The following is a 26,035-nucleotide window of genomic DNA, read 5'->3' on the forward strand; positions in this document are numbered from 1 at the left end:
CTGACCTGAACAGCTTATTATATTAATTGTACTATTTGAAACCAAATTGACATTTGTGCAAATGTGCCCAATATTGTGTGCTGATGCATGTACAGATATTTTCAATTGCACTTTTAAATTTTTAATATACTAATAGGAATAGTAGAAGAGGGAAAGGACAGGAGGACAGGGATGCAGGAATTCATGTTTATTAATAATGGGCTTGTATCTATTCCTGAAAGGTGTGCCTGGTTTAAATCAGTGCCAATTCAGCTCTGAAAGCCGGGGCAGCCAATTGGAGCAAACAAAGTAAAGACTATAAATCCAATCATTTGTCAGAAAGTTAAATTGGGAAATTGAAATGTGATACTGATGAACTCTAAAGTTCTCAGTAAGCCACATTATTTAGTCTAGAGGAAAGCACTTAATGCAAATTCGTATGTCTTGAAGTTAACATCAGAATTGACTGCATAGTTCTTGTTTATTGGGCACTAAGCAGTTCCCACTGCGTGATTGGTTTGCTGTGAGGCAATTGGTGCCACTGCACTCAGGCCACATGTAATCCTGGTTTTCCTAATGGGTTTCCTGCTATTTCCCCACTAATCCTAGCATCAATTTGTGAGAGAATGATGGAGGAAAACTAGGTCTATGAGTACAAAATCCTACTTATCCATTTTATTACTGGTCATTACATTGACTAGGCTTATATATACTATGGAAATATTTATGTAACATATCAGAATACATACCAGTCGATCTTCTTAACCTTCCTCTGTCTGCAGTCTAATGGCTTCCAGAAAGAGTGTCTGTTTCAAATAAAGCTATTTTTCTCTCCAAACATGATAAAACCTGTTTGTGTTTATACCTATCAGCTTGATTCATTGTCAGTTTGGCTGAGTGGCAGCAATCTAATCTGAGTCAGAAGGTTGTGAGTTCAAGCCGAACGCCAGGACTTGAACACACAAGCTATGTTACACTTCAGTGAAGTACTGTGGGAGGTGGGGAGGTGGGGGATGGGTATCAGGGAAGTGTTGTATCATTGGAGATATCAGATGTGAAATTGGTCTCTGCCAGCATTGTGAAACGGCCTCATAGCTAATTAGCAGCCAATTCTACACTGCTCCAGTTTTTATTTTGCATTTGGAAAATATTGCCAAGATTCTTAACTTCAAATCAAGTAAAAGCAACTGCGAGACTTGGAAATTCATCTCCAAAAAGAGATTGAACGACCATTCTGTGAACTGCAGTGGAACGAAGATTGGGCGCCATGAAAAACTGGCTGCCAATTTGCTCTGAGGCCATTTCACACTGCAGGTGTAGACCCATTTCACCCCTCTCCTCCCCCCCACCCCCTCCCCACACCCATCATCTTTCTGGTAAGTCATTAAACTGAGGCTCTCTCTGCCTGTTCAGGTGGACATAAAAGATCCATAGTACTAAATAAAAAAGGGAGTTCTCTCATGCCCTGGCCAACATTCTTCTGTCTGTGAACATTGCCAAAAAATACAGATGAACTATGTTATTCATTATATTTGCTTGTGGGACCATGCTTTGTGCAACTAGCTGCTATATTTGCCTACATAACAACAGCGAGAATACTACAGAAAAGAAAATGGGTATGAAGCATCTTGGGAGGCCCTGAGGATGTGATAAAATGTAAAATAAAAGTCTGTTGTTTTTCTTTAACTGGGAAATCAGTAGAATTCTGTAGACGTTCAACCCCTAAATGTCAAACCTCTGTTAATATAACCCTTAAATTGTGTACTGCACTTGACACCACTTGTCAATATTCTGAAATCTTTTAGTAGGCCACTAAACCTGACAGGTGCCACTTTGTTAAAGTAGTTATTACATTTAAGTTACTACAATTACACTTTTGACCCTTATCTGTCATTCTCCCTTTCCCTTTTTGTTTTCTTGGGCATGTTCTGACTTCTTCCTTGTAGTACTAAAGGTTTCTCTAGCATACGTGCATCAGTTCTGTCAAAGAGTCAGACCTAAAGGGATTGCTTTCTTATCTTTCAGATGTGATTAACCCACTGTGCATTTCCAGTATTTTCTGTTAAGGCAATTCATTTCCCTTTGCGTCACACAGTTGCATTATCTGGCTCTCTCAGATGGAAATGCCAGGTCTTTGCATCCACCTCAAGCAGCAGCAAACCATTTTGCCAGCAATCAGTTAGGTGCTTTGTTGCTCAGTTATATACTCAGAGACTGCATTTCATGTCTCCACACTGGATTTCCTTTCAGTACATTTCTACCTAACACTTCTTCCCTTCCAGCATTCACAAAGGTTGATGAATATTTAAAGTAAAGCTTCGTGAAAGATACAGCAAGCTTTGTGGACTGCAAATTTGTTTCCATATGCAGACATTTACATTTAAGAACATATATCCTTTTAAATTTGAGCTATTAACCTGATGCTGTGCACATAAGGGTAACCTTCAGGACAATGTCAAAGCCGCACAGACAGCTACGAAATATCCTTCAAATAAACTGATCCTACAAAGTTGTTTCAGCAATCTTGGTCTGAAACCAAATTGCTTGGCCACCAAGTTGAAACATTCTATGGGGAGCACAAGTTATGTGGAAGCAGGTAATGTTAAAAAAAAGTTTAAGCAAAACAATTGATAGTTTTATTTATGTCTGCTCAGAATTTGAAAGCACCATAATTTCAATAGATGGGACGAGATTGGAAGGAAACATCACCAGTCCTTATTATCCAAGCTATTACCCTCTAAAATGTAGTCGTATCTGGACATTTAAGGTAATAGTTGACTTTGTATTTGGAAAATTTGGCTATGTTTCCATGAATTAACTGTTGCTGGAATATTAATACATGTAAATATGCTGCTTAATTTGGGACAAAGTACCCTCTACAATCACATTATTGATTAATATTCTCTTCAAACTTTGATTAATGTAGGTAGCCAACCTGTAGAAGTACAGTACTACATTAAAATAATTGTTACTGCATTTTTGTTCATCCTTTAACTGTAACAGCAATTTTGAAATATTTGTCTTGCAGCTAAAGGGAATGTTTCAAGGGAAGTGCAGCATTCCACCTTAGAAGTCCATGCTTAAATAGAAATCATAACAGAATATTAATGGTAGCCATAGAGAAAGCCATAATTTGCAGCAACGTACCTAATGCAGAAGGTTGTATATGTGTAGAAGGGACCTCAAGTGAGTTTCTTCGACACAATGGCACAGAAACAGGCCCTAACATAGGAGTAATAAACCTACCCAGGTGTTAGGAGTTATCCTATACAGCTAGAATAAACACTTAAAAAAGGAACTATTTTAGATTTTAGATGTTCAGTTCACCGTTTACCTATACTACTTATTTTTTCATCTTTCTCATTCACTGTCCTCAATTTTCTATTATCTTAATATCACTTTTGAGTATTTCTCATGTAATGTTCTTTATATATTAAGCATCAATTTTCCTTTTTAAAAAGAAAATTCCAAATTCATTCTTTATTTTTCATTCATAGTTTCCCAGATCCTACTGACCACAGAAGAGAATTATTAGGATGTTACAAGACATTGAGAGGCTTTAGTTATGTGTAAAGACTAGAGAAACTGAGACTTTTTTCATTTGTAGAGAGCAAATTAAGAAGGGATCTGATACAGAAACTCAAAATTGTAAGAGGTTTTGAAAAAAAAAAGACTTGCATTTATATAGTGTATTTCATGACCTCAGGACGTCCCAAGTACTTTTCAGCCAATGAACTACTTTTGAAGTGTAGCTACTGTTGTAGGTAAATGCAGGAAAACCATCTCCATTGGTCTTTGAATTGGTAATTAGAGGGCATAGAGTTAAGCTCATCATCAAAAGAGTGAAGGGAGAATTTAGAAGGTTATTTTACACAGAAGCTTGTTCTGACATGGAATGCTCGATGTGAAATAGTGGTGGAAACAGAATCCATAATTGGCCTGGAATTTGTGCTTGTAATAATGGCGAAATTGTCAGTGCTCAGCATCATTACTGCGTAAAACTGACAGCAGCTTCTGGCATCCACAGATGTGCAGCTAAATGTAGAAATCCAGAAGTTGCTATCCATAATACCTTGCACCTCCAGAGGGTGCGTTGTTGCAGTCTTCACAGATACAATCACCACAAAATTAGACATTTGACTTGAATCTCAATCAATGCACTATTATATCGCTAAAAAACATTAAAAATATTACTCCTTGTTGAATGAGGTGTAATAGTGTCTAATGAAATACTAAGTCATAATTATTGCCGAACAACCTCTCTGGCCCTGACAAACTAATTTTACAAGTGTGGCATGTCACTCTCTCAGACAGCTGCACAGGCATGATGGGCCGAATGGCTTTCTTCTCTGTTGTAAAATTCTGTGATTCTATTTGGCAATGGAATCCAAATGAAAACACTGGCCTCTTATTTGCTGAAAGACAACTCCAAAGGAAAATGCTGTCTAGAACTGTGAAAATTGACAACGTTGTTTACCAAATGTGACCATGCCATCGCGTTGCTCTCCTGAGAGGCTATGCTGCTGGGAAGGTGGAAGGTGGAAATTTGCTTGAATAGTAGTTGCTGAAATTTTGCCGCAGGAATTTTTTTTCATCATTCAGGGCTTCAACTTACCTGGAATCTGACTTGGCATGTAAAATGAAGAATCAAAATTGCTGTGAGGGCATGTGGAGGCAAGAATTTCCCACATCATTTATGAAGCACTTACAGAAATAACATGGGAATCTTTTTCAGTGAGGAAATTCATGGAATCCATTTCCACTTGCTTTTCGTTTTCAAGCAGTTTACCCCATTTACATGTGTTTCTGGAGCCCTCCCATGTTATGCCTGTTGAGTGACCATTGACTTAATTTGTATATGTCAAAGTGATAGCCAGTGGAGACGCAGCTCTGGGTTTCCTTGGTTTGGAATGCTGCTGCACTGAAGGTAAGTTACAGTGAGTTATATGAGGTGCAGTGAGGTATCTGGACAGATCTGGCTGTCACTGTAATTAACTGTAATATCTGGAAGAAGTATGTTACGGCTGGATCATTAAATGGACTATTCACCTCACTGAGATAGAATTCTACATGGGTGTGTGGCATGAGGACGGAGGTGGAGAGGGGAAATATTCCAGTGTAAGCTTGATAAATAATGATGGTTATACATTTGAGTAATCTATGACCCACTATGTACCGAACTTACAGTTGGAGGATTATAATGGAAAGAAAGGATAAGGAAAGTATAAATTAAAAAGGGGGTCTAGTATCTCAAAAATTACTTTGACCAACATTGTGTTGTATGTTTATCAGACTTCTACGCCTTCTTTTGGATTAGCATTGAAATTTCATAATTACACCGTGAAGGAAAAGGGACTTGAAAGATGTAATCATGGCTGGTGGAAAATAAATGAAAAAATGTAAGTGTTGGGGTTTTTAAATCTATATTGAATCTTTGTAAAAGAGTTATCATTGAATGTGTTTTTTTTGTCCTTTTCCATTGCCATTTATTATGTAGTGATAACTCGCCAGTATAAAGTGTTAGCTTGTTATAAGAAATATATTATGAAGCCACTCTTGACAGCAGGACATTTGTAGACCTTTTGATGATATAAATGTCCTGAATGCTGGCTAAGAGATTATAGCAGACCTGTAATCATTGGCGGCAGACAAAATCTACTGCATGTAGAACCAGAATAAGACAAAATCATCTCAGATGCATCCACATAGTGATGGTGGGATATGGGGATGGGGGAATGTGAATGGCATAACAAGGCATATGTTGTGGGCCTGTTGAATGGAAAAAACCTTTCCTGTTTCAAAAGCAAAAATTGTGTACATTGATGTGGATGAAGCCATTTTCCTCAGGTTGTCTAAACTAGCTCCAATTATTTAGGATTGCTCAGTTAAAGTGGCAGCAGACCTTCTCATTCACAAAGCCCTAACAAAGTACTGAAAAAAAATACTTATTATTTTGAGGAAATGATTAATACTCGAATAATCAAAACATGTTTCTCAGTCTGAGATCCAGCTCCAATATTAATCAGAATATTAAAAAATATTGTTCTGTTCAATGTTTTAATTATAAGGTATGCTTTTCATACAGATACTGCGGTTATCAAATAGATCACAAGACAGTCTTCCACATTGCTAATTTCCTGGTTAATATCATGTTCCAATGCAGTGGAAAACGATCAGACAAGGCATTTCTAGCAGAGTACAGCAGTTATAACATCAGCCAGCGTAAGGATCTTTTTATTCATTATTTTAAATATGTTTATACCCTTATTGCAACTGTAGAATAGATAAATGGTTGCTTACTGTATCCAATTGAGCAAAGCTAAGAATGTCAGAAACTGCAAATATGACAGCATGGTAGAACAAAAATTAGACTCTTTAACCAGATGGCCATGTGTAACAGTGATTGGGCAATGTGTCATTTGAATCCATCTACTTCATTTGGAAGTGTTTTTGTTTAACCAGTTTCTGTTTAGATTTCCAGATAGAGTGTTTCTTGATATCAGTGTGGAGAGGAAGCTAAGATGGGACATAGTTAGCCTTGTATCCTGCTGAACAATCGTAGAATGAAATTATAATGGGTTGTATAATTATCTCTTGCACCATTGTGGCTACTGTGAAAGAAAGAAAGAAGCCAGAGATTTTAAAAATGCTGTGAATTATATCCCTATAAAATGTGTGTCTAATAGCAGTTGTCAAGGGACTCCATGAGAGGCAGCACCTTACAATGTCGAAGGAAGGGACTCTGCAGCAACGTGGGCCACAGGAAAGCCCCTGCACGTTTTGCATTTTTGATTATTGAGGGGGTGCAGAATGGTACAGGACTCCAAGAAGTCTGGCTCAATAGCCAGGACAATCTTCTGTAGAAACACCAAGGGTTAGTGAAAAAGAATTGCTCCAAGATCAATAACAAAATTTAAGGAATTGCAAAGATCTAAGATTGTAAATGATCTTTTAGAGAAACACCAGAATGATCAGAGATGGACTGTGCAGACCAGGAATAAGAAAAGTAAACATTGAGCACATCTGCTCCCTTTTCACCCCTCAATGAATACCCACCAGGGTGTCAGAAAGCCAGCAGAGCTCGACTGCCTGGCAGCAGTTGAAGCGCTACAGTGTGCAGCCAGCCCCTTACAGGCTCAAGCTTGCAGAGGTCGATGGCCACAAGCATCTCAAGGGTCCAAATATTAGCAACAACAGCCTTCCACTAGATTTTCTGAAGCCATCGGGGCAGCTCCTTGTAGGAGTAGCCAAGTTCGTAAACCATCTTTTAAGAGAGGCACTATGGGTTGGCATGTGGCTGAAAAATGTATTCAAGGCAATTACAGTTTGGTATTTGGCACTCTGGTCTGCAAAGTCTTTTCATTGCAGCTTCTGAGTCTGTATGTCATTCATCTGACAGTTGGCTGAATGGTTTCAATGTTCTTTAATGCAGATTAAGGGAATGGTGAAGGATGTAAGGAGGATTGTTAACGCAGAGTGGGTTTGTGTAATTTTTCAAGAGAGGGGAATGAATAGGCCACCTGAAGCTATTAACCCATTATTGACATCTCTGGCTTCAAGGCACTGTGGTGGCCCTTCATCTTTGGCTTCTTTCCCACCTTTCCTCGACAAATGATGACTATTCCTGTGCTCTCCCTCCTCCAAATGCAATCTCTGAAGGTTGAAAAAGATGCAGCACAATGAAATGATGCAGCAGACTTGCTCTGGGTGTAATGCAGAGAGCCCCTAGGCATACAAGCACATAAATCAAGAGCCCTATAAGCCTCAAATTTCTTCAGGCAGGTTTTCAGATGCCAAATAGACACAGGGAATGATTTCTGTGCACGAAGACAGAGGCCCAAGGATTGTGAGAAATTGGTCCTGTGGCCTCAGACAAGCTGCAAATACTGGCCTCCACAGGCAGCTCGCCAGACTGAAGAAGTGAATTTTGGGGTGCCTGCCAGTCCGCACTCCGCTCTCTCAGGTTTAATACTGACATTGTCATCAAACCTGCAGACAAGGGTGGTGCTGTTGTTGTCTGGCGTACCGACCTCTACCTTGCAGAGGCTCAGCGCCAACTCTCAGACACTTCTTCCGACCTCCCCTGGACCATGACCCCACCACCGAACATCAAGCTACTATCCACAGAACTGTCACTGACCTCATCTCCTGTGGAGATCTTCCCTCTACAGCTGCCAACCTCATAGACCCGCAACCCCGGACAGCCTGCTTCTACCTCCTTCCCAAAATCCACAAACAGGACTGTCCTGGCAGACCCATTGTTTCAGCCTGTTCCTGCCCCACTGAACTGATTTCTTCCTATCTTGACTCTATCTTTTCTCCCCTGGTCCAGTCTCTTCCCACCTACATCCGTGACTCTTCTGACACCCTACGTCATTTTGACAATTTCCAGTTTCCTGGCCCTAACCGCCTCCTGTTCACTATGGACGTCCAATCTCTCTACACCTCCGTCCCCAAAAAGGACAGTTTGAGGGCTCGCCGCTTCTTCCTTGAACAGAGGCCCAACCAGTCCCCATCCACTATCATCCTCCTCCGCCTGGTTGAACTTGTTCTCATATTGAACAACTTCTCCTTCAACTCCACTCACTTCCTCCAAGTAAAAGGTGTTGCTATGGGCACCCACATGGGTCCTAGTTATGCCTGTCTTTTTGTGGGATATGTCGAACATTCCTTGTTCCAGTCTTACTCAGGCCCCCTCCTCCAAAACTTTTTCCAGTACATTGATGAATTATCGGTGCCGTTTCCTGCTCCCGCCCGGAACTAGAAAACTTTATTAATTTTGCTTATAATTTCCACCCTTCTCTCACCTTCACATGGTCCATCTCCGACATTTCCCTTTTCTTCCTCGACTTCTCTGTCTCCATTTCTGGGGATAGGCTGTCTACGAATATTCATTATAAGCCCACCGACTCCCACAGCTACCTTGACTACACTTCTTCACACCCTGCCTCCTGTAAGGACTCCATTCCATTCTCCCCATTTCTCTGTCTCCGACGCATCTGCTCTGATGATGCTACCTTCCTCGACAGTGCTTCCGATATGTCTTCCTTTTTCCTCAATTGAGGATTCCCCCCACAGTGATTGACAGGACCTTCAACCATGTCCGGCCCATTTCCCACACCTCTACCCTCACCCCTTTCCCTCCCTCCCAGAACCCCGACAGGGTTCCCCTTGTCCTCACTTTCCACCCACCAGCCTCCAGATCCAAAGGATCATCCTCCGCCACATCCGCCACATCCAGCGTGATCCCACTACCAAATGCATCTTCCCCTCCCTTCCCCTGTCAGCATTCTGAAGAGATTGTTCCCTCCGCGACACCCTCATCCACTCCTCCATTACCCCCACCACCTCGTCCCCTTCCCACGGCACCTTCCCCTGCAATCGCAGGAGATGTAATACCTGCCCATTTACCTCCTTCCTCCTCACTATTCAAGGCCCCAAACACTCCTTTCAGGTGAAGCAGCGAGATACTTGTACTTCTTTCAATGTAGTATACTGTATTCGCTGCTCACAATGTGGTCTCCTCTACATTGGGGAGACCAAACACAGATTGGGTGATCGCTTTGTGGAACACCTCTGCTCAGTCCGTAATCATGATACCGAGCTTCCTGTTGCTGGCCATTTCAACCCTGCTCTCATGCTCACATCGCTGTCCTGGGATTGCTGCAGTGTTCCAACGAACATCAATGCAAGCTCGAGGAACAGCATCTCATTTACTGATTAGGCACACTACAGCCTGCCAGACTGAACATTGAGTTCAATAATTTCAGAGCATGACGGGTCCCCCTTTTTATGCTTCGTTACTTTTTCTTTTTTTCTTTTTCCTTTTTTATTTGGTTATTTTATTTTCAGTTTTTCAGTTTGTTCAGTTTGTTTCCATTGTGCTTACCCACTGTTTTGTTTTTTTAAATGTATTTTTTTGATGTTGTGCTTGGAGTGCTCTGTGCTTTACAGTCATTCACACCCTCTCTGTACTAACACTTTGTCTTTCAGCACACCATTAACATACCATTCGCCTTTGTTCCATGACCTTCTGGTCCCTTATTCTCTGTGACCCTGTCCTAGCAACTCCTTCACCTTTGTTATCTCTTGCCACACCCCCACTTTACTTATTTAAAACCTTTTACATTTCTGATATTTGTCAGTTCTGAAGAAGGGTCTCTGACCTGAAATGTTAACTCTGCTTCTCTCTGCACAGATGCTGCCAGACCTGCTGAGTATTTCCAGTGTTTCTTGTTTTTGTGCCAGCTCAATTATAGGTGGGTCAAGGAATGTGGGAGGGAGGTGAATTATGGCCGCCATTAGCTGCCTGAAACAGACATCTGTCCCCTTGTATATGCTACTCATGGACCGAAAACCTGTTTTTGGACCCCTTGGGGAAACTGGATTGCCCTGAGTGGAGCAGGCAGGGGCCTTCTCGACAGGTTTTCTAGTCGTGGAATGGTAAGTATTTTAAATTTAAAATGGGAGATGTTGGAAATCTCCCCTGTTGCATCCTGGAACAAGTCTGAGGTAAAGAATTTAAGAAAGGTGGTGACTCGTACAGCCATTGGCAAGCATTTTCCACCTGGTAGCATGCCTGGTGAAGTGCAGCCTCCTCACGTGCTGCTCCTCAGACAAATCCTGGAAAATTGCTCAGCCTGTAGAACCAGTGAGGCTGGGGAAGTTTTCTACGGGCAGCCTCCCTCATAGACCTAATCGCAACTCCTCCTGGTTGTTCAGCTTGCTGCTGCTGCTTCTGATGTTCTTGGGACTAAACAGTTATATTCAGTCAGTGTTAGTAAGATACAGAACTGCTGCATGCTGTTAAAACATGGATTCCTTTATTCTCTTACCGACACCCTCTGCTGGTATATGTGTGTATGATAGCCTTAAGTGGACAAAATGCACAATGCAATTTTCAAAACACTGCATCCCACTCTTTCTTAGTAAATGAGAGGCGTAGCATGTTTCAATGGTTTGTTTCCAAAAATGTAAACAATAAACTTAAACATAACTTGAACATTCACCTTTGCCAGTAACATTATTATGTATCCTAACTTTTGTATTAATTTAACAATGCACTCAGTCAAATACAATGCGATGAAAGATGAAAAAGCATAGTGAACATTTTCTCTTACGAGTCAGATATCATCTGACATCAGGTGTAGCTTCATTTAATGTAGGTACTTCATCTAAGGTGTCGAAGTTAGAATCGGATTCAATGCTTATGAATCGTGTTTTTAGTGCTTTGAAGAATGGTGTGTTTCTTCTGATGATTTGAGAACCGCGCTTAGCAGTGATCCTTTTGTGTTGGTTGCTTGACATGGCAAACACTAATTGATTTTGTCCTCTACCATGCAGTCAATTCTTGGGAACCATACCTTTTCCCTAAGGAGTTGTTTGGTTTTGACAATTTCTTAGTGACCTTTGTGTGCTATATTAACAACAAGTTCCCTCAATGAGTGAGGAATGACAATACAGTTGTAACAGGAGATCAGATGTAGTTGTAACCGTGAGCTCATTTCAAATATTGTGAAGACCTTGTAGTGTGTGAACCATTTTGTTTGTAGATGCTCTCTCGATCATGTCTTTCCAGTTTTATCATTCCATATCTGTCATATATAATTGCAACGCCTCATATTGTTTTGGTGCCGCTTTGATGTCAGCTAGTTTTAACGACTTTGGAACCACATTTTGGCTTAAGTAGTTAAGACATTGTTAGGCAACCTTTTCTTCATGACTAGTAGGACTGACTGTTGGCAACAGATGTCGCGAAAGATAGTCCACTGGGTTGAGCTTGCTTTTCTAATACTCAATATGGAACTTGTACTCTTGTTTGAGTATCTAACGCTCTATTCGAGTGGATGGTTTGCTATGTGGACTGTTGAACAAGCTCACTGGTGGTCTATGATTGGTTATTACTTCAAACTCACTTCCATACAAGTAGAGATTAAAGTGTAAGATACCCCAAGTGATTGAGAGTGCTTCTCTCTCTCAACATTTGTGAATAACGTTGTTCTATGGGAGTTTGTGATCTGCTTGCCTGTGCAACAATTGATGGGTTACCTGTCTTATCTTTCTGCAGAAGAACTGCACCTAATCCAATCTGGCTTAAATCCACGACTCAGGGTCAAAATTAGCATTTGTACAACTTGCTGAAAATAATCTTTCGATCTGGCATACCACCAGTTTGTGTGATTTAGTCCACTCCCACTTGGTGGTCTCTTTATCAGATTGCTTGGGGGAGGGGGTGGGGGGTGCAGATAATGCTGCGAGGTCAGGAATGAAGCGACTACAGTACGTGATGAGTCATAGCAGACTCCAGATTTCCTGCACTTTGTAGAAACTGCAGCATTTGCAATGGCTTCAACCTTCTGTGAATAGGTGATACTCCTTCATCAGTGAACACATGACCAAAGAATTCAATTCTGCTTTAATTGAACAAGCACTTGTCTTTGTTCAAGGTGAGGTTACATTCTCTGAGACGTAGGCATCATGTAGGTGTGTCTCGAATTCACTTTCAGTGAACAACACTGATGTTCAGCGTGCCTTCAAGTCCTCAAAGTGCAGACTGAATCGTGTGCTGAAATGCCTTAGGTGCTGAGTTGACTCCAAAGTTGAGCTTCTTGTATCGAAAACGTCCGATGTGTATGAAGAATATAGTAAGATATCTCAGTTCTTCTGCAAGATCGATTCAATGCATTGAGGTAAAGTTTAGTGAAGTGTTTAGCACCATTCATTTTCTCTATGATATCATCTATTGTTGGTGTCCAGTGTCTTTCTCATCGTATGCCGTGGTTTGGTGATCACATATCAATGCAGATTTTAATCTGTTTCTCTCTCTTGGGTTTCTTGATGACTTGTATGGGTGAGACCCAAGGGGTAGGCTCATCCCCAACTTCTCAATAATGTCAAAGCCAAGTAGGCACCGAAGTTCCTTCTCTGTCTGCTTTCTTATGTGAAATGCTATTTGTCACCGTTGATGCGCCACTGGAGACCCATTCGGATCTACATGCAGCATGCATGTAACACCTTTCAGTTTGCCGATACCAGTGAAGAAGTCAGCATACTGTTCGAGAATGTTGTTGTCATGCATATGAATCATGTATATGACTGCAATCATGTACAGATATTTTGCTGTGTGGAAACTGATAAGCGTGTCACATTCTTCAGATATGACATAGAATACAGCATTTGTTCTAGTGTGTTTGAATGAGACTGGCATTTCAAAAGTCCTGAGAACTTTCAGCGGTTTGCCACTGGTGTAAGGGAAAATTTTCGTATTCCCTGTTTTGCAGAGAATGGTGCAATCTTGAAGTTTATTGAACATTTTGTCTCCCATGACATTGACAGATGCTCCTGTATCTATGAGAGCATCTACGTCCGATCAGCCAATGGTCACTGTCACACGTAGTTGTTTGCTGTCTCTGAAAGAGAGCACAGAAGTATGTTCAGGGTCATCCGCCTCTACATTGGCTACATTCTCTTCCCTTCTGCGTTTGGGGGTCTCCCCAATGTCGAGGAGACTACTACATTGGGGAGACCATGTGTCTACCCACTGCTTTTTTTTGTCATGTTTGTGCTTTGGGCCAGGTTGTTCTATTTTTCAGTCAATTAACACCCTCTCTGCACTAACACTTTGTCTTTCAGCACGCCATTAACATGCGGCGCAGTGGTTAGCACAGCAGCCTCATAGCTCCAGCGACCTGGGTTCAGTTCTGGGTGCTGCCTGTGTGGAGTTATCAAGTTCTCCCTCTGACTGTGTGGCTTTTCTCCCACATGCCAAAGACTTGCAGGTTGATAGGTAAATTGTCCCTAGTGTAAGTAGGTGATAGGAGAATTGAGGGAAGGTGGGGATGGGAGAGGGAAATGGGATTAATGTAGGGTTAGTATAAATGGGTGGTTGCTGGTTGGCATGGACTCGATGGGCCAAAGGGCCTGTTTCGGTGCTGTATGACTCTATGCCTTTGCTCCATGACCTTTTGGTCAGTTATTCTCTGTGACCTTGTCCTATCAACACCTTCTCTTTGGTTATCTGTTGCCCCACCCCTGCTTTACTTGCTTAAAACCTGTTACATTTCTAGCCTCTGCTAGTTCTGATGAAGGGTCACTGACCTGAAACGTTAAATCTGCTTCTGTCTCCACAGATGCTGCCAGACCTGCTAAGTATTTCCAGCATTTCTTGTTTTTATTGGGGATAAGGATGATGGCTCTGAATGTACATGAAAAGATGGTATAAAAACAAGAAACAAGAACGTTTCTTCAGAACTAGCAAATATTAGAAATGTAAAAGGTTATAAGCAAATAAAGCAGGGGTGGGGCAAGAGATAACAAAAGAGAAGGTGTAAATAGGACAAGGTCACAGAATAGCTGACCAGAAGGTCGTGGAGCAAAGGCAAACAATATGTTAATGGTGTGTTGAATGAAAAGATGGTAGATTGGGCAAAGACAATGCCATATTGATCAGCAACACATGATCAAGGATCCAGAATTGCATTCCTGTCAGAGAAAACTTCTCTGGAATGATTCCAGTTTTTTTTGAATGGATGGTTATTTTGGAGAGGTCAGTGTGTGTGTATACACTATGCAAGCTTCCTGTTTGTGTCTAACGCAGCGTTAATGTGTTATGTAAGTCTCCAAATTAAAATTCTGCCTGCAGAAAGGAAACGCCTCCCAAGAGTTTCATACCAGAAAGCAATGTCTCCTATTTTTCACCATCTATTTCCTATTTTTTCACCATCCTCATCACCATTCTGATGTTCTTGGGACTGAACAGTAATATTCAGTCAAAGTTAGTAAGACACAGAACTGCTGCATGCTGTTAAAAACATGGATTATTTTATTCCCCTACAGATACCCTCTTCTGGTATATGTGTGTATGGTCGCCTTCAGTCGACAAAATGCACATGTATACAGGGCATTGGTGAGACCAATCTGGAGTACTGTGTACAGTATTGGTCTCCTTATTTAAGGAAGGATGTAAATGCATTGGAAGCAGTTCAGAGAAGGTTTACAAGACTAATACCTAGAATGGGGGCGGGTTGTCTTATGGGGAAAAGTTGAACAGGGTAGGCTTGTATCCACTGGAGTTTAGAAGAGTAAGAGGCAACTTTATTGAAACATATAAGATCCTGAGGGGTGAACAGGGTGGATGTGGAAAGGATGTTTCCCCTTGTGGGAGAATCTAGAACTAGGGATTACTGTTTAAAAATAAGGGATCACCCATTTAAGACAGAAATGAAAATTTTTTCTCTGAGAGTTGTGAGTCTTTGGAACTCTCTTCCTCAAAAGGCGATGGAAGCAGAGTTTTTGAATATTTTTATGGCAGAGGTAGCTGTCGAAGAAACTGTAGTAAAATAATCAGACTTGGCACGGGGAATACTCGCAACCGACTTTTATTAACTTGTGCACAAGGAGAACAAACACAGTAGAGCTCACATTGAGACTCAGTGCGATGTTCTAAAGAATTACAGTAAAACAGTGGCAATTATACTATTCTGCAACCAATAATCTTACAACAATATTTCAATCCTTAATTTGCATTCCAAAGCACCAATAATATTAGAATTAAATTTTTGCTCTAAACGAATAAGATACAGTAATTTTCAATCCTTCGTTTACATATCTATCTCACCATTGGCCTTGCAGCTGGTACAGCGCAACAACAGAAAGAGACATCAGGCTTCAACAACACTCTTCTTATCTCATCATCCAGACATGGCACATTCCTAAGGAACAGTCAGTGTGAGAAATATACTGACCAGGCAAACCCACACCCCTTGTCCGAGGGTGGCTCACCTCAGGTTCCACACTTCCCCCCTTTTGTCCTGAAAGGACAACTTCCAGTCCTCACTCAAGTTCTATTTTTGCTAGCCGATGGGCTTCATCCTTAGTGGGGTCATGGTTCTTGAGGAGAGGGAGGAGATGGGTTGTTGGACTGCCCCAGGACCCTGGAGATTCTGTAGAGCGGCAAACGGAGTGGATGCAACAGAGGAAGAGTCGGATGACAACGTACAGGATGAGCTGCACAGACCCCACCTTGTGCCGCCAGCAAGAAGTCAAGGGCCATTGTCGCTAGACATGATTTCAGGGATTCCTAACCTAGGCACATATTCACGTCACAGTAACTTGTCTACAGTAATAGCAGCACATAGTTGTATCCCATACATTTAGGCATTTGTATCTTCACCATTACATAATCAATTGTGCAAATATAATACAGTCACAATTTCATTCTTAGAGCATGTTGATCATTCATTAATTCCTTTTCTTCTTCTTCTTTGGCCTCCTTATCTCAAGAGACAATGGATAAGCACCTGGAGGTGGTCAGTGGTTTGTTGAAGCAGCGCCTGGAGTGGCTATAAAGGCCAAGTCTAGAGTGACAGGCTCTTTCACAGGTGCTGCAGAGAAATTTGTTTGTCGGGGCTGTTACACAGTTGGCTCTCCCGTTGCGCCTCTGTCATTTTTCCTGCCAACTACTAAATCTCTTCGACTCGCCACACTTTAACCACGTCTTTATGGCTGCCCGCCAGCTCTGGCGAATGCTGGCAACTGACTCCCACGACTTGTGATCAATGTCACAGGATTTCATGTCGCATTTGCAGACGTCTTTAAAGCGAAGACATGGACGGCCGGTGGGTCTGATACTAGTGGCGAGCTCGCTGTACAATGTGTCTTTGGGGATCCTGCCATCTTCCATGCGGCTCACATGGCCAAGGCATCTCAAGCGCCGCTGACTCAGTAGTGTGTATAAGCTGGGGATGTTGGCCGCCTCGAGGACTTCTGCGTTGGAGATACGGTCCTGCCACCTGATGCCAAGTATTCTCCGGAGGCAGCGAAGATGGAATGAATTGAGACATCGCTCTTGGCTGACATACGTTGTCCAGGCCTCGCTGCCATAGAGCAAGGTACTGAGGACACAGGCCTGATAAAATTCATTTTAAGTATATACGAATAGGTTATACAATCACCCTTGTGTGGCATAACTAATTGTCTATCTTTTATAGAGCAAGTTTGAACACTGATTGTCTTTAAGGTAGCTGTCCATCCTGTATTCATACATCCTCTCACATTAATTTCTTAAGTTTCCAAATTATGTATGTCAGATATAACACCATGATACCCAAAACCACTATCAGGACATGGGAGATAATTCTAAGCCAGGGGTGCATCTGCACGTTTGACCCCCGGTTCCATAAGTCCTCCCACCAGGTTGAATCGTTTATCTCATCAATCTCATCTTGTAGCTTCTTCAACTGTTGTTCCAAATTGTAGTACACTACACCAATGGCTTCTAGCTGTTGTCTCTCTTTACCAAAGCGTGTGGGCAATTGCGCAATAGTATATTTATATTCCCGGAGGTAATTTGTCAAACCCTCCTTAATACTTTCTGTCTTTCGTTTTTGTATGTCTACCAACTCCATCTTCCCCACCCTGGTTGGTATTTGTGGGTTGAAACAAAACGTACTGTTGTTCACCGGACAAGTCCGGTTATGTCCATACTGGTACTCCTTCGTTGTGGTGGTTAAGCAATTTCTCCCCTTTCCCATATAGGCCACATGGGTTAGCCTTGACAATGCTTTCCTAGTCTGCATGGTGCAATTTACAGTGGCATTAAACCCACATTTTGATTCTACCGTTTTATGTATAGGATGAGGACATATGACCACCTGGTTTTCCAGACTACACTCAGACAATGTTGTTCCAACTACCTCTTTTCCAATTTCCATAACTTAGGGTAAAATATCATGGTATTTTATGTAATCTTTTCCCCTTATCACCCCTATATTTTCTACTTCATGTAATTGCATCCCTAACTTATCTCTCAGAATTACAGGTATTCCAACACTACTCCAATACTCATAGATCTTGTATTTACACATTCCCGACCTTTCCATACCTTAAGTTTTCTGAGTTGGCACCTGGTAATTTTATCATTTGTGTGACTAACTAAGTATTCCAACTGGGTGTCATTGATCCAAACTGGTACCTGTCCTGCATCAATTTGCCTCCAATTTTCCTTCGTTTGTTCTAACATCCACGGACCATATGTACTACAAACACTTTCATTATTTGAAATGTCGTGGACCTCCTTTACCTTTTCTATTATATCATTAATAGTATGAGCATAACCTTCCAGTACTCTCACCAGTCCTGTCACTGTTTTTGTCAGATCCTGTCCTACTTTAGCCACACCACTTCTGAGCCTTTTGTTCCTTTTTTAAAATATCCTTTACTAGCTGACTGAGAGTTCTAACCTTCTGGTCCACATTTTCCAAATCTATAGTATTGACAATTGAAGTTCCCGTATTAAGGACTGTGGTTGCGTCATTCACTAAGCTGCGTTTATGTCTCTTTCCCTTTATTATTTTCTCATTACCAAATTCCTGTCTCAACAATTGTTGCAGTAATACCTTGTACAACTCTCGGGTCTTCTCAGGGCACCAGTCAGGTAGCTGGATATCTGTGATATTCAATATTACCGGTACCAACTCAAGCTTTATATTATCATATACAATTTTATTACTTTTTATTATTGCAAGTCCATTTTCTGGTCCTGTAGTCAAGGCTGGGCAAAGGAGATCAGTCACTTGTGGCTGTTGGGTCGTAACCTTACTCGTTAGTAATTCGGATGTGGGGTTAACTGCGGTGACTGGTGCTTGTTGTCGGTTTAATAAATTTTGAGTGCTGGTTTGATTGCTGGCTCCTTCCCTTGTACACCCCCCAATGATTTTGACACAAAAGGTCCCTGGAGGGCCTTTGCTGTCAAAATCTGACACACTTGGTAGATTAAATTGTCCACTAAAATAAAAGCAAAATACTGCAGATGCTGAAAATCCGAAACAAAAACAAGAAATGCTGGAAATACTCAGCAGATTAAATTGTCCGCCAGGCACATAGTTGTTCTTTGCAGGATATTATATAAAGGGGCTGGCTTTAAGTCAAATCCATCAGTAAGGTTCCTGCAATACCCAACAAGGCCCAAAAATGATCTCAGAGCCTTAGTATCTTGTGGTAGGGGGAGTTGGAAGTTTGAGGATTGTCTGTACTTGCATATGCTTATTCTCATGCTTTCCCTGTGTTCTCACTATTCTCAAATAATAAACCTTTTCTTTCAATATCTGTGCCTTTTCCGGGTTAACTTTCTCTCCAACCTTCCAAATGAGTTGAAGGAGCTCCTCCAGTAGGTCAATTGTCTCATTGATAAAGATGCTGTGACATTTGATGTCTGCAATTAAGTTTTTAAATTCTTAAAGCTGCTGGATCTCTTGCTGTGCCTTCAGTTCTCATGTGGCCTTGGAACCTGCCGTCACCTGCTTAAAAAAACACAAAGAATCCATTGTGGCTCTGCCCCTGAGCCCAATGGGTTAATTTGTCCAATTCTATCTGTCAATTTAGAAATTTAAGGTTTAATAATGTCCATTATATATACATTTTACTCTCAGCAATGCAAAATTGTGTGGTGGATTAAATGGAAAAACAGTAGCTGCAGCGGGGGGGATTTTTTTGTCTCCAAGGGGGCGGAGCAAAATCTTCTCAGCTGCGTCACTTTACAAAACCTTTTCTTCTCTGATCGAAAAGAACTACATTCCATTTTAATCTATTTTTTTTTCTCAATCCTTTTGGTATCCTTAGGGTTGGAAAGCAACAAAATCATTTGTAACATTTTCAACTTCAAAGGAAAGCATCTCCATCAGGAAAGACAGCATTTTAGATTAAACTCCAATTGTTTCCAAATTTTATTTTGCATCTTTTGTAAGAGGTTTCTAATCCAAGGATTTTTTATATAACAAAGATGATTCCAAATTCCAATTCACTGCAATAAATATTTAAAAATCAAAACTGCCAAAGTAATATGAGTGAGTCTTCTGTCCGGAATTTAAGACTTCCCCAAAACTTGACATGCTAAACTTGAAAGTTCATTGTGGTCATAAATGAAATTTCCAGTTTTTTTTTCAACTTAACAGGTCAATTAACCTTAATCGTATAAACTTAACTCAGACTTATTAACTTATAATACTTATTAACTACATACAGAACAGAATAGCACGTGCTCTTTAAAAAAAAAGATATATAAATTACATCATTTTTCTTGTTCATTCTTCAGGCGCCTTTTCAAGTGCCTGTAATAAAACCAAAAACTAAAGAAAAAGTTATTTAACATTCTTAACACAAAAGATTTAACACCAACTCCTTACACAAACTTTAAACAGACAATCTTTCCTATATCTCCTTTGTTTATCCTTCTCTCCCTTAAACCAATATCCAATTCCTGACATTTGCTACTTAAAACAGTCAGTAAAACATGTCTTTAATTTAAACTCCAAAAAAAAACTAGAACAGATTTTAAATTGGAACTCCAATTAAAGCAGTGTTTTAAACTTCAAATTGGATTTCTGCCAAACCTCTTCAGACCTTCAAGGCTGAAGCTTATCTCTTACAAAATTGTTCAATGCCTTTTCACAGTTGCAAAACCAACTTTTAAAATCAAAATAAAATTTTAACTTAAAATATAATTCAATTTTATATCCCATTCCTGGGTGCACAATCTTAAATTGAAATTAATACACGCAACAATCACTTTTCACACCCATTCAATTCCAAACAACTTAGAAAATTGATTTCTGTAATGGGTTATGAATTCAAAATACCAAAATCTCTGTCAAATTCCCTGTCCCGATGTCAAGTTTCAACTAATTCACAACCAAAATAGGTTCCCACAAAATATACACGTGTAAAAATAGAAAAAGTAACAGACTCATTCCTTCATAATTAAGGCCAGACAACAAAGAGTTAACGACAGTCGGTTCCACAGAACACAAGTTGTACATCCCAGGGACATTCAATTCATGGAAGCTTCCAACATTCACACATTTGAATCAAAAGACACAGTAACTTGTTTTTACTCACTTGAAATTTCCTCCTCCTGCTCAACAGGAGGTTCAGACTTCTTAGGAGCCGGCCCCTTTTGTGTTTGCGCGACCAGGATCCTGGCTTTGGGTGCCTGTCTCACTTCCTCAGACCTTCGTGCACTTTCCTGACTCTTCTTCCGTGACTCATCTAAGCGCTTCTGCATTCTGTCCTTATTAAAGGTACCGTCGGGCGGGAACATCTTTTCCCTACCCTGCGTCCACTTCACCCATCTCGGGACATATAGAATGCTTTCAGGCCCATAATGTATCTACATATATGCATTAGGTGTTCCCTTGGGGCAGGGGGGGGGGGGACCCCAGTCCCCTTTGTTAACGAATTTCCCATAATTACAACAAAAGCTAATCAGACTTTACCTTGCCAGCCGACTTCCGAATTACCTACCAATCTCGTCGACCTGGTTCTAAAGGGGCCTCTAACCCCGAGGGGGACTCGAACCACCCTCAAACTCCTCCGGATCCGGACGGGGACTCTAACCCCGAGGGGGACTCAAACCACCCTCTGAGGGGAATTCTAACCTCCCTCAACCTTTGACGTCAGACCGGGGCCTCGAACCCCGAGGGGGACTCGGACCTCCCTCAAACTCTTCTGACTTACCCCGGTAGTGCTACACAGGTGAGCGTGTGCGTTTCCTCGGTCAAAACCTCGTATTGCCGAAATCAGGCAGCCGCGGTCATAAAGCTGTTGACCCGCGAGGCACCATGCTATTCTCCCGTGCTAGCACTCCGGGGGTTCGTCATCTCGGTGGAACCTCCGAGAAACTGTCGAAGAAACTGTAGTAAAATAATCAGACTTGGCACGGGGAATACTCGCAACCGACTTTTATTAGCTTGTGCACAAGGAGAACAAACACATTGAGACTCAGTGCGATGTTCTAAAGAATTACAGTAAAACAGTGGCAATTATACTATTCTGCAACCAATAATCTTACAACGATATTTCAATCCTTAATTTGCATTCTAAAGCACCAATAATATTAGAATTTAATTTTTGCTCTAAACGAATAAGATACAGTAATTTTCAATCCTTCGTTTACATATCTATCTCACCATTGGCCTTGCAGCTGGTACAGCGCAACAACAGAAAGAGACATCAGGCTTCAACAACACTCTCCTTATCTCATCATCCAGACATGGCACATTCCTAAGGAACAGTCAGTGTGAGAAATATACTGACCAGGCAAACCCACACCCCTTGTCCGAGGGTGGCTCACCTCAGGTTCCACATAGCAAGATTCTTGATAAAGCAATGGAGTGAAAGGTTATTGGGGGTAGGCGGGAATGTGGACTTGAGGTTACAATCAGATCAGCCACAATTTTGTTGAATGGCGGAGCAGGTTCAAGGGGCCGAGTGGCCTACTCCTCCTCCTAATTCATATGTTCATGTGTACATATGTATGAAGTTTCTGCTATTTGATGATAATATTACATTGCAGTCCAAATAACCCTGATTTGCACATATTCACTTGCATCAGGTGTCTAAAATAAAAAAATGCATGGTTCATATGGTGGTGAGCAGGAATTGCGTGGGAATATGGCAGTAAATATTCCAAGAATATTTTAATTATACAACCTCTCCATTCCTGTCGGGAAGGGGGTGGGTGTGTGGAGGGGGTTGAAATCTCCCCTTTAAAGTCTCCATATTGAATGACATGCCTGTAATTGATAGCTTATTTGTATTTTGGAGACTGAATGGACACCATTATATGTTTCTTCTCCAGAGAAATGCTCAAGAATTGCCTTGGCATCACTGTTGAGGGAAAATATGTGGTTTTTAACACTTATTATACCTTTTTGTGCATTTATATTTGCAGAATAAATGAATTAGTAAACTGAAAGAAATGATTGCAACAGAACTTTCTGTTTACTGATACAAAAGTTAGCTGGGAAATGTCTTATGCACGGTTCATAAGAAAGAAGGTATGACCTCTTGCTCCTGGTCCAAATACCACAGAGAATTACATGCAGTTTCTGACATGAACAATTTTGCTCAGTTGGACACATACAAAATCTGACTTCGATGTTGTTACTTTAGATGTATGGTGGAGTTGTTCTATTAATGACTTTGTCCTGGAGGAAGTAAATGGAAGAAACAATGTTAACATTGTGCAGATTAAATGAGCTCAATTCCCATTTTTTTCCCTAAAGCTTGTCCTAATGGATATTATGTCTGCTCCACTGGTCTGTGCATCCGACAGTCTCAACGTTGTGATGGATCAGATGACTGCTTTGATGAAAGTGATGAAGTATTTTGTTGTAGGTACCACCAAAGAATGTTTTGCCTTAAAGGTGCATTGACTTCATGAAAAGATAGCTAGAGAACTTTATTGGCAAAAGATGTAATGGATAGAAAATTGTGCAGGCTGCAAACTACGCATGCTGATGACTGTGCACACATTTTTGCTGTGTACTGCCGTCACATAAAGTTCTCCACTAGAAGCTCTGAATTGTAAAACATATTGCAGTATGCCATTTTTTCATGATGAAATAAAATATCCATGTTGGGATAGATTTTGCTATCAAAATAATGGTGAGGTTAATGGTGCTTGCCTTTATTTATGCAGAAACGGTACAGCAAATTCAGGTGTGGAACAGATGCACATTTAAATGCCAATATCTGAAGGTTGCTGTCCTGGTTGTGCCATTCGACTGTTAGCTTTGTGAAAATGGCATTCGCTGTCCACCTCACCATTGAAATGCATTGAATGTCATAAAGTTGCTGTAAATGCATGGTAGATACGAACTAAATGCACCACAAATAATTAAGTTGTGTCATTTCAAGTATAAGTACACTTTAACAACGTGATAACTGTTAATTACCGCCAATCAACCTCTCTGGCACTGAAAATTAACCATTACAAGTTTTTGAGTCTCATCCCTTCAGGTTTTAATTGTTGAAAATTTAAAATGTTTTTTTAAAATTACATTTCCTTTCTGTCCCTTTTTTTTTTCTCTCTCTCTTATCCAATCTTTCCCTCTCTTATTTCTCTTTCTATTCCTGATTTCATATTGAATTCACACTACCTTCTCCATACTTTTGCTATTAATTCCACCATTCTTCAGTCTGGTTGCTTAAGGAGATGCACAGTTGCTTGTCCTGTTTGTTCTATTCTCTCAGGTCCCAGATGCCCCGTTTCTCTCACTGTGACACTGTAAGCTCGCACTTTCAGCAACTTCCCATGCAAAAAATGTTAAAACCAAAGCACGCAGGGGCAAGCCTAACTAACAGCAGATGCCATTAGATGCCCTGCTACAGCATGATCTGAGCCAATGATCGGCTGTCATCTTGGCTATTGGAAGGATGTAAATGGGTACAGTTCCTTAAAGGACATACCACTCTGAACCTGTACCATGCAAAATTTGGCTAAAGTTTGTATTTGCTCAAAAAAACTCCTTTTGGTTAAGTTTTAGTTATTCCTATACTAAAATATTAATGTATTAGACAACTTTTAATGCAGATTAGATACACTCAAATACAAAAGAATAAATATAATGAAAAGCAAAGCTTATGGGGTAGAAATTCATCTGGGGCTGTTGAACTACCCAAGATATCCCCATTACCTGTGCCCTGAACCATTATTTTAATCTGCTGTTGCCAGTGCTCTACAATCTCTGGCCTCTACTGGCAGGCTTAGAATGGAAGCAAGCTAAACAGCAGAACTATATACCACAGTTTACCTGGGAGCAATAGTACAGAAGATCAGGTAATATCTATAAAACACATGCAACTCTAATGAAAAGGAATATTGAGTTATATTAGCAATAGTAACATTGTCTCAAGAGCAAACACTTCCCCCATTGTGTTGTAAAAATCTGTCTTCAATAGATGATGTTCTTAAATGTCAAACGTCAGAAGTGATCTCTGAAAATATAATGCTCCCTCCTGTGCTGAAAATGTAGCAAAAATTTTGAAGATAATGAGACCAACAAGAAAAGAGCTTTCTTTCAGAAATAACTTGATATTACATAAGCAGTTTTCTTTTTTTTTGTAATGGCACTTTTCAAATAGCCATATGGGTTCTGACAAGTGAGCTCGATACAGCTTTCCTTTGTTTAAATGTCATGTTTGGCAGAAACACAAGAACAAACATCAGTTATGATATTACAGAGGTCTTTTTGAGCATTGACCTAGAAATCTCTGCTCTGATGAATGTTGAAAATGCAATTGTGAAGTTTTATTTTTACTTATATAAAGCTCACTTATAACAGTAGTGAGATAAAGAAAGGTTATAGTAGAGTGTTCAAATTTATAGCACAGGCTGGTTTATGTGCAGGCGTCGAGGGCAGGAATGGTGGCGGGGGGTCCGGAGAATCGCAATGCAGCCGTCTGCCTGGAAATCTGGCTTTGTGATGTCAGTCCCAGATTTTGTCAGTGGCAGGAAAGCACCATGGCGGCACATTAGACGCAACGCAACGGGAACCTATTTAAAATTGCTGAGTTGCTGATTTAAATATATTTAAATATCATTATAAGCAATTTAATGATCAATGACTGATTCTGTGAACGGCGGGTGGGCAGCGAAACCTGGCGGCACAAAGGCAAGAGGGCACATTGGTGCGACAGGTAGGCAGACTTGAGCACTGTAGCCTAGGGGAAGAGGGGCATGGTGATTTGGAGGCCATTGTGAGAGTGTGTTGTTGCAGGCTCTGCAAAGGGGTCTGGGGTAGCGGGGGCTCTGCAAAGGAGTCTGGGGTTCAGGGGCTCTGCAAAAGGTTTGGGGTAGCGGGGCCTCTGCAAAGGGGTCTGGGGTTTCAGGGGCTCTGCAAGGGGTGAAATGTGCATTTTGGGGGCTGGGGGTAGGGGGTCAGTATGGGGTAGGCAAACTGCTGTGTGATGGGTCTGTGTGATCACACTGCTGCACAAAAGGCTGGGCCATCATCAAGGTTGGGATCTGAGGTCCAGGAGTGACTATGCCGACAGAATTGGCACATTCTCAGGTAGCAAGGCAGGAGGTCAGACAGGTAGAACATGGTCGAAGGAGGCAAAAGACAACCTTACAATGACTCGTTTGCAGCCATCCTGGTGTCCATTCACAGAGAATGAAATTAGCGGATGAACAATGTGCACTAGTGCCGATGGGAGATAAGTTGGTAATGAAGGCTCTCATCACATTGGCATGTTAATGAGGACTGTGTTCACATTG

General features: G+C 41.1%; 1 protein-coding gene across 1 annotated transcript in view; it reads left to right on the forward strand.

Moving 5' to 3' along the window:
• Window positions 1-26,035, forward strand: part of tmprss7 (transmembrane serine protease 7) — a 116,991-nt gene that overhangs the window by 66,190 nt on the left and 24,766 nt on the right. The window contains exons 11-14 of the mRNA XM_068039982.1: window positions 2,634-2,746; window positions 5,272-5,378; window positions 6,065-6,201; window positions 23,040-23,147. Of these exons, the coding sequence (XP_067896083.1) occupies window positions 2,634-2,746; window positions 5,272-5,378; window positions 6,065-6,201; window positions 23,040-23,147 (465 nt within the window). The remainder of the gene's footprint in view (window positions 1-2,633; window positions 2,747-5,271; window positions 5,379-6,064; window positions 6,202-23,039; window positions 23,148-26,035) is intronic.

The sequence above is a fragment of the Heterodontus francisci genome, chromosome 10, assembly GCF_036365525.1.
Source record: "Heterodontus francisci isolate sHetFra1 chromosome 10, sHetFra1.hap1, whole genome shotgun sequence".
NCBI classification, from domain to species: domain Eukaryota; kingdom Metazoa; phylum Chordata; class Chondrichthyes; order Heterodontiformes; family Heterodontidae; genus Heterodontus; species Heterodontus francisci.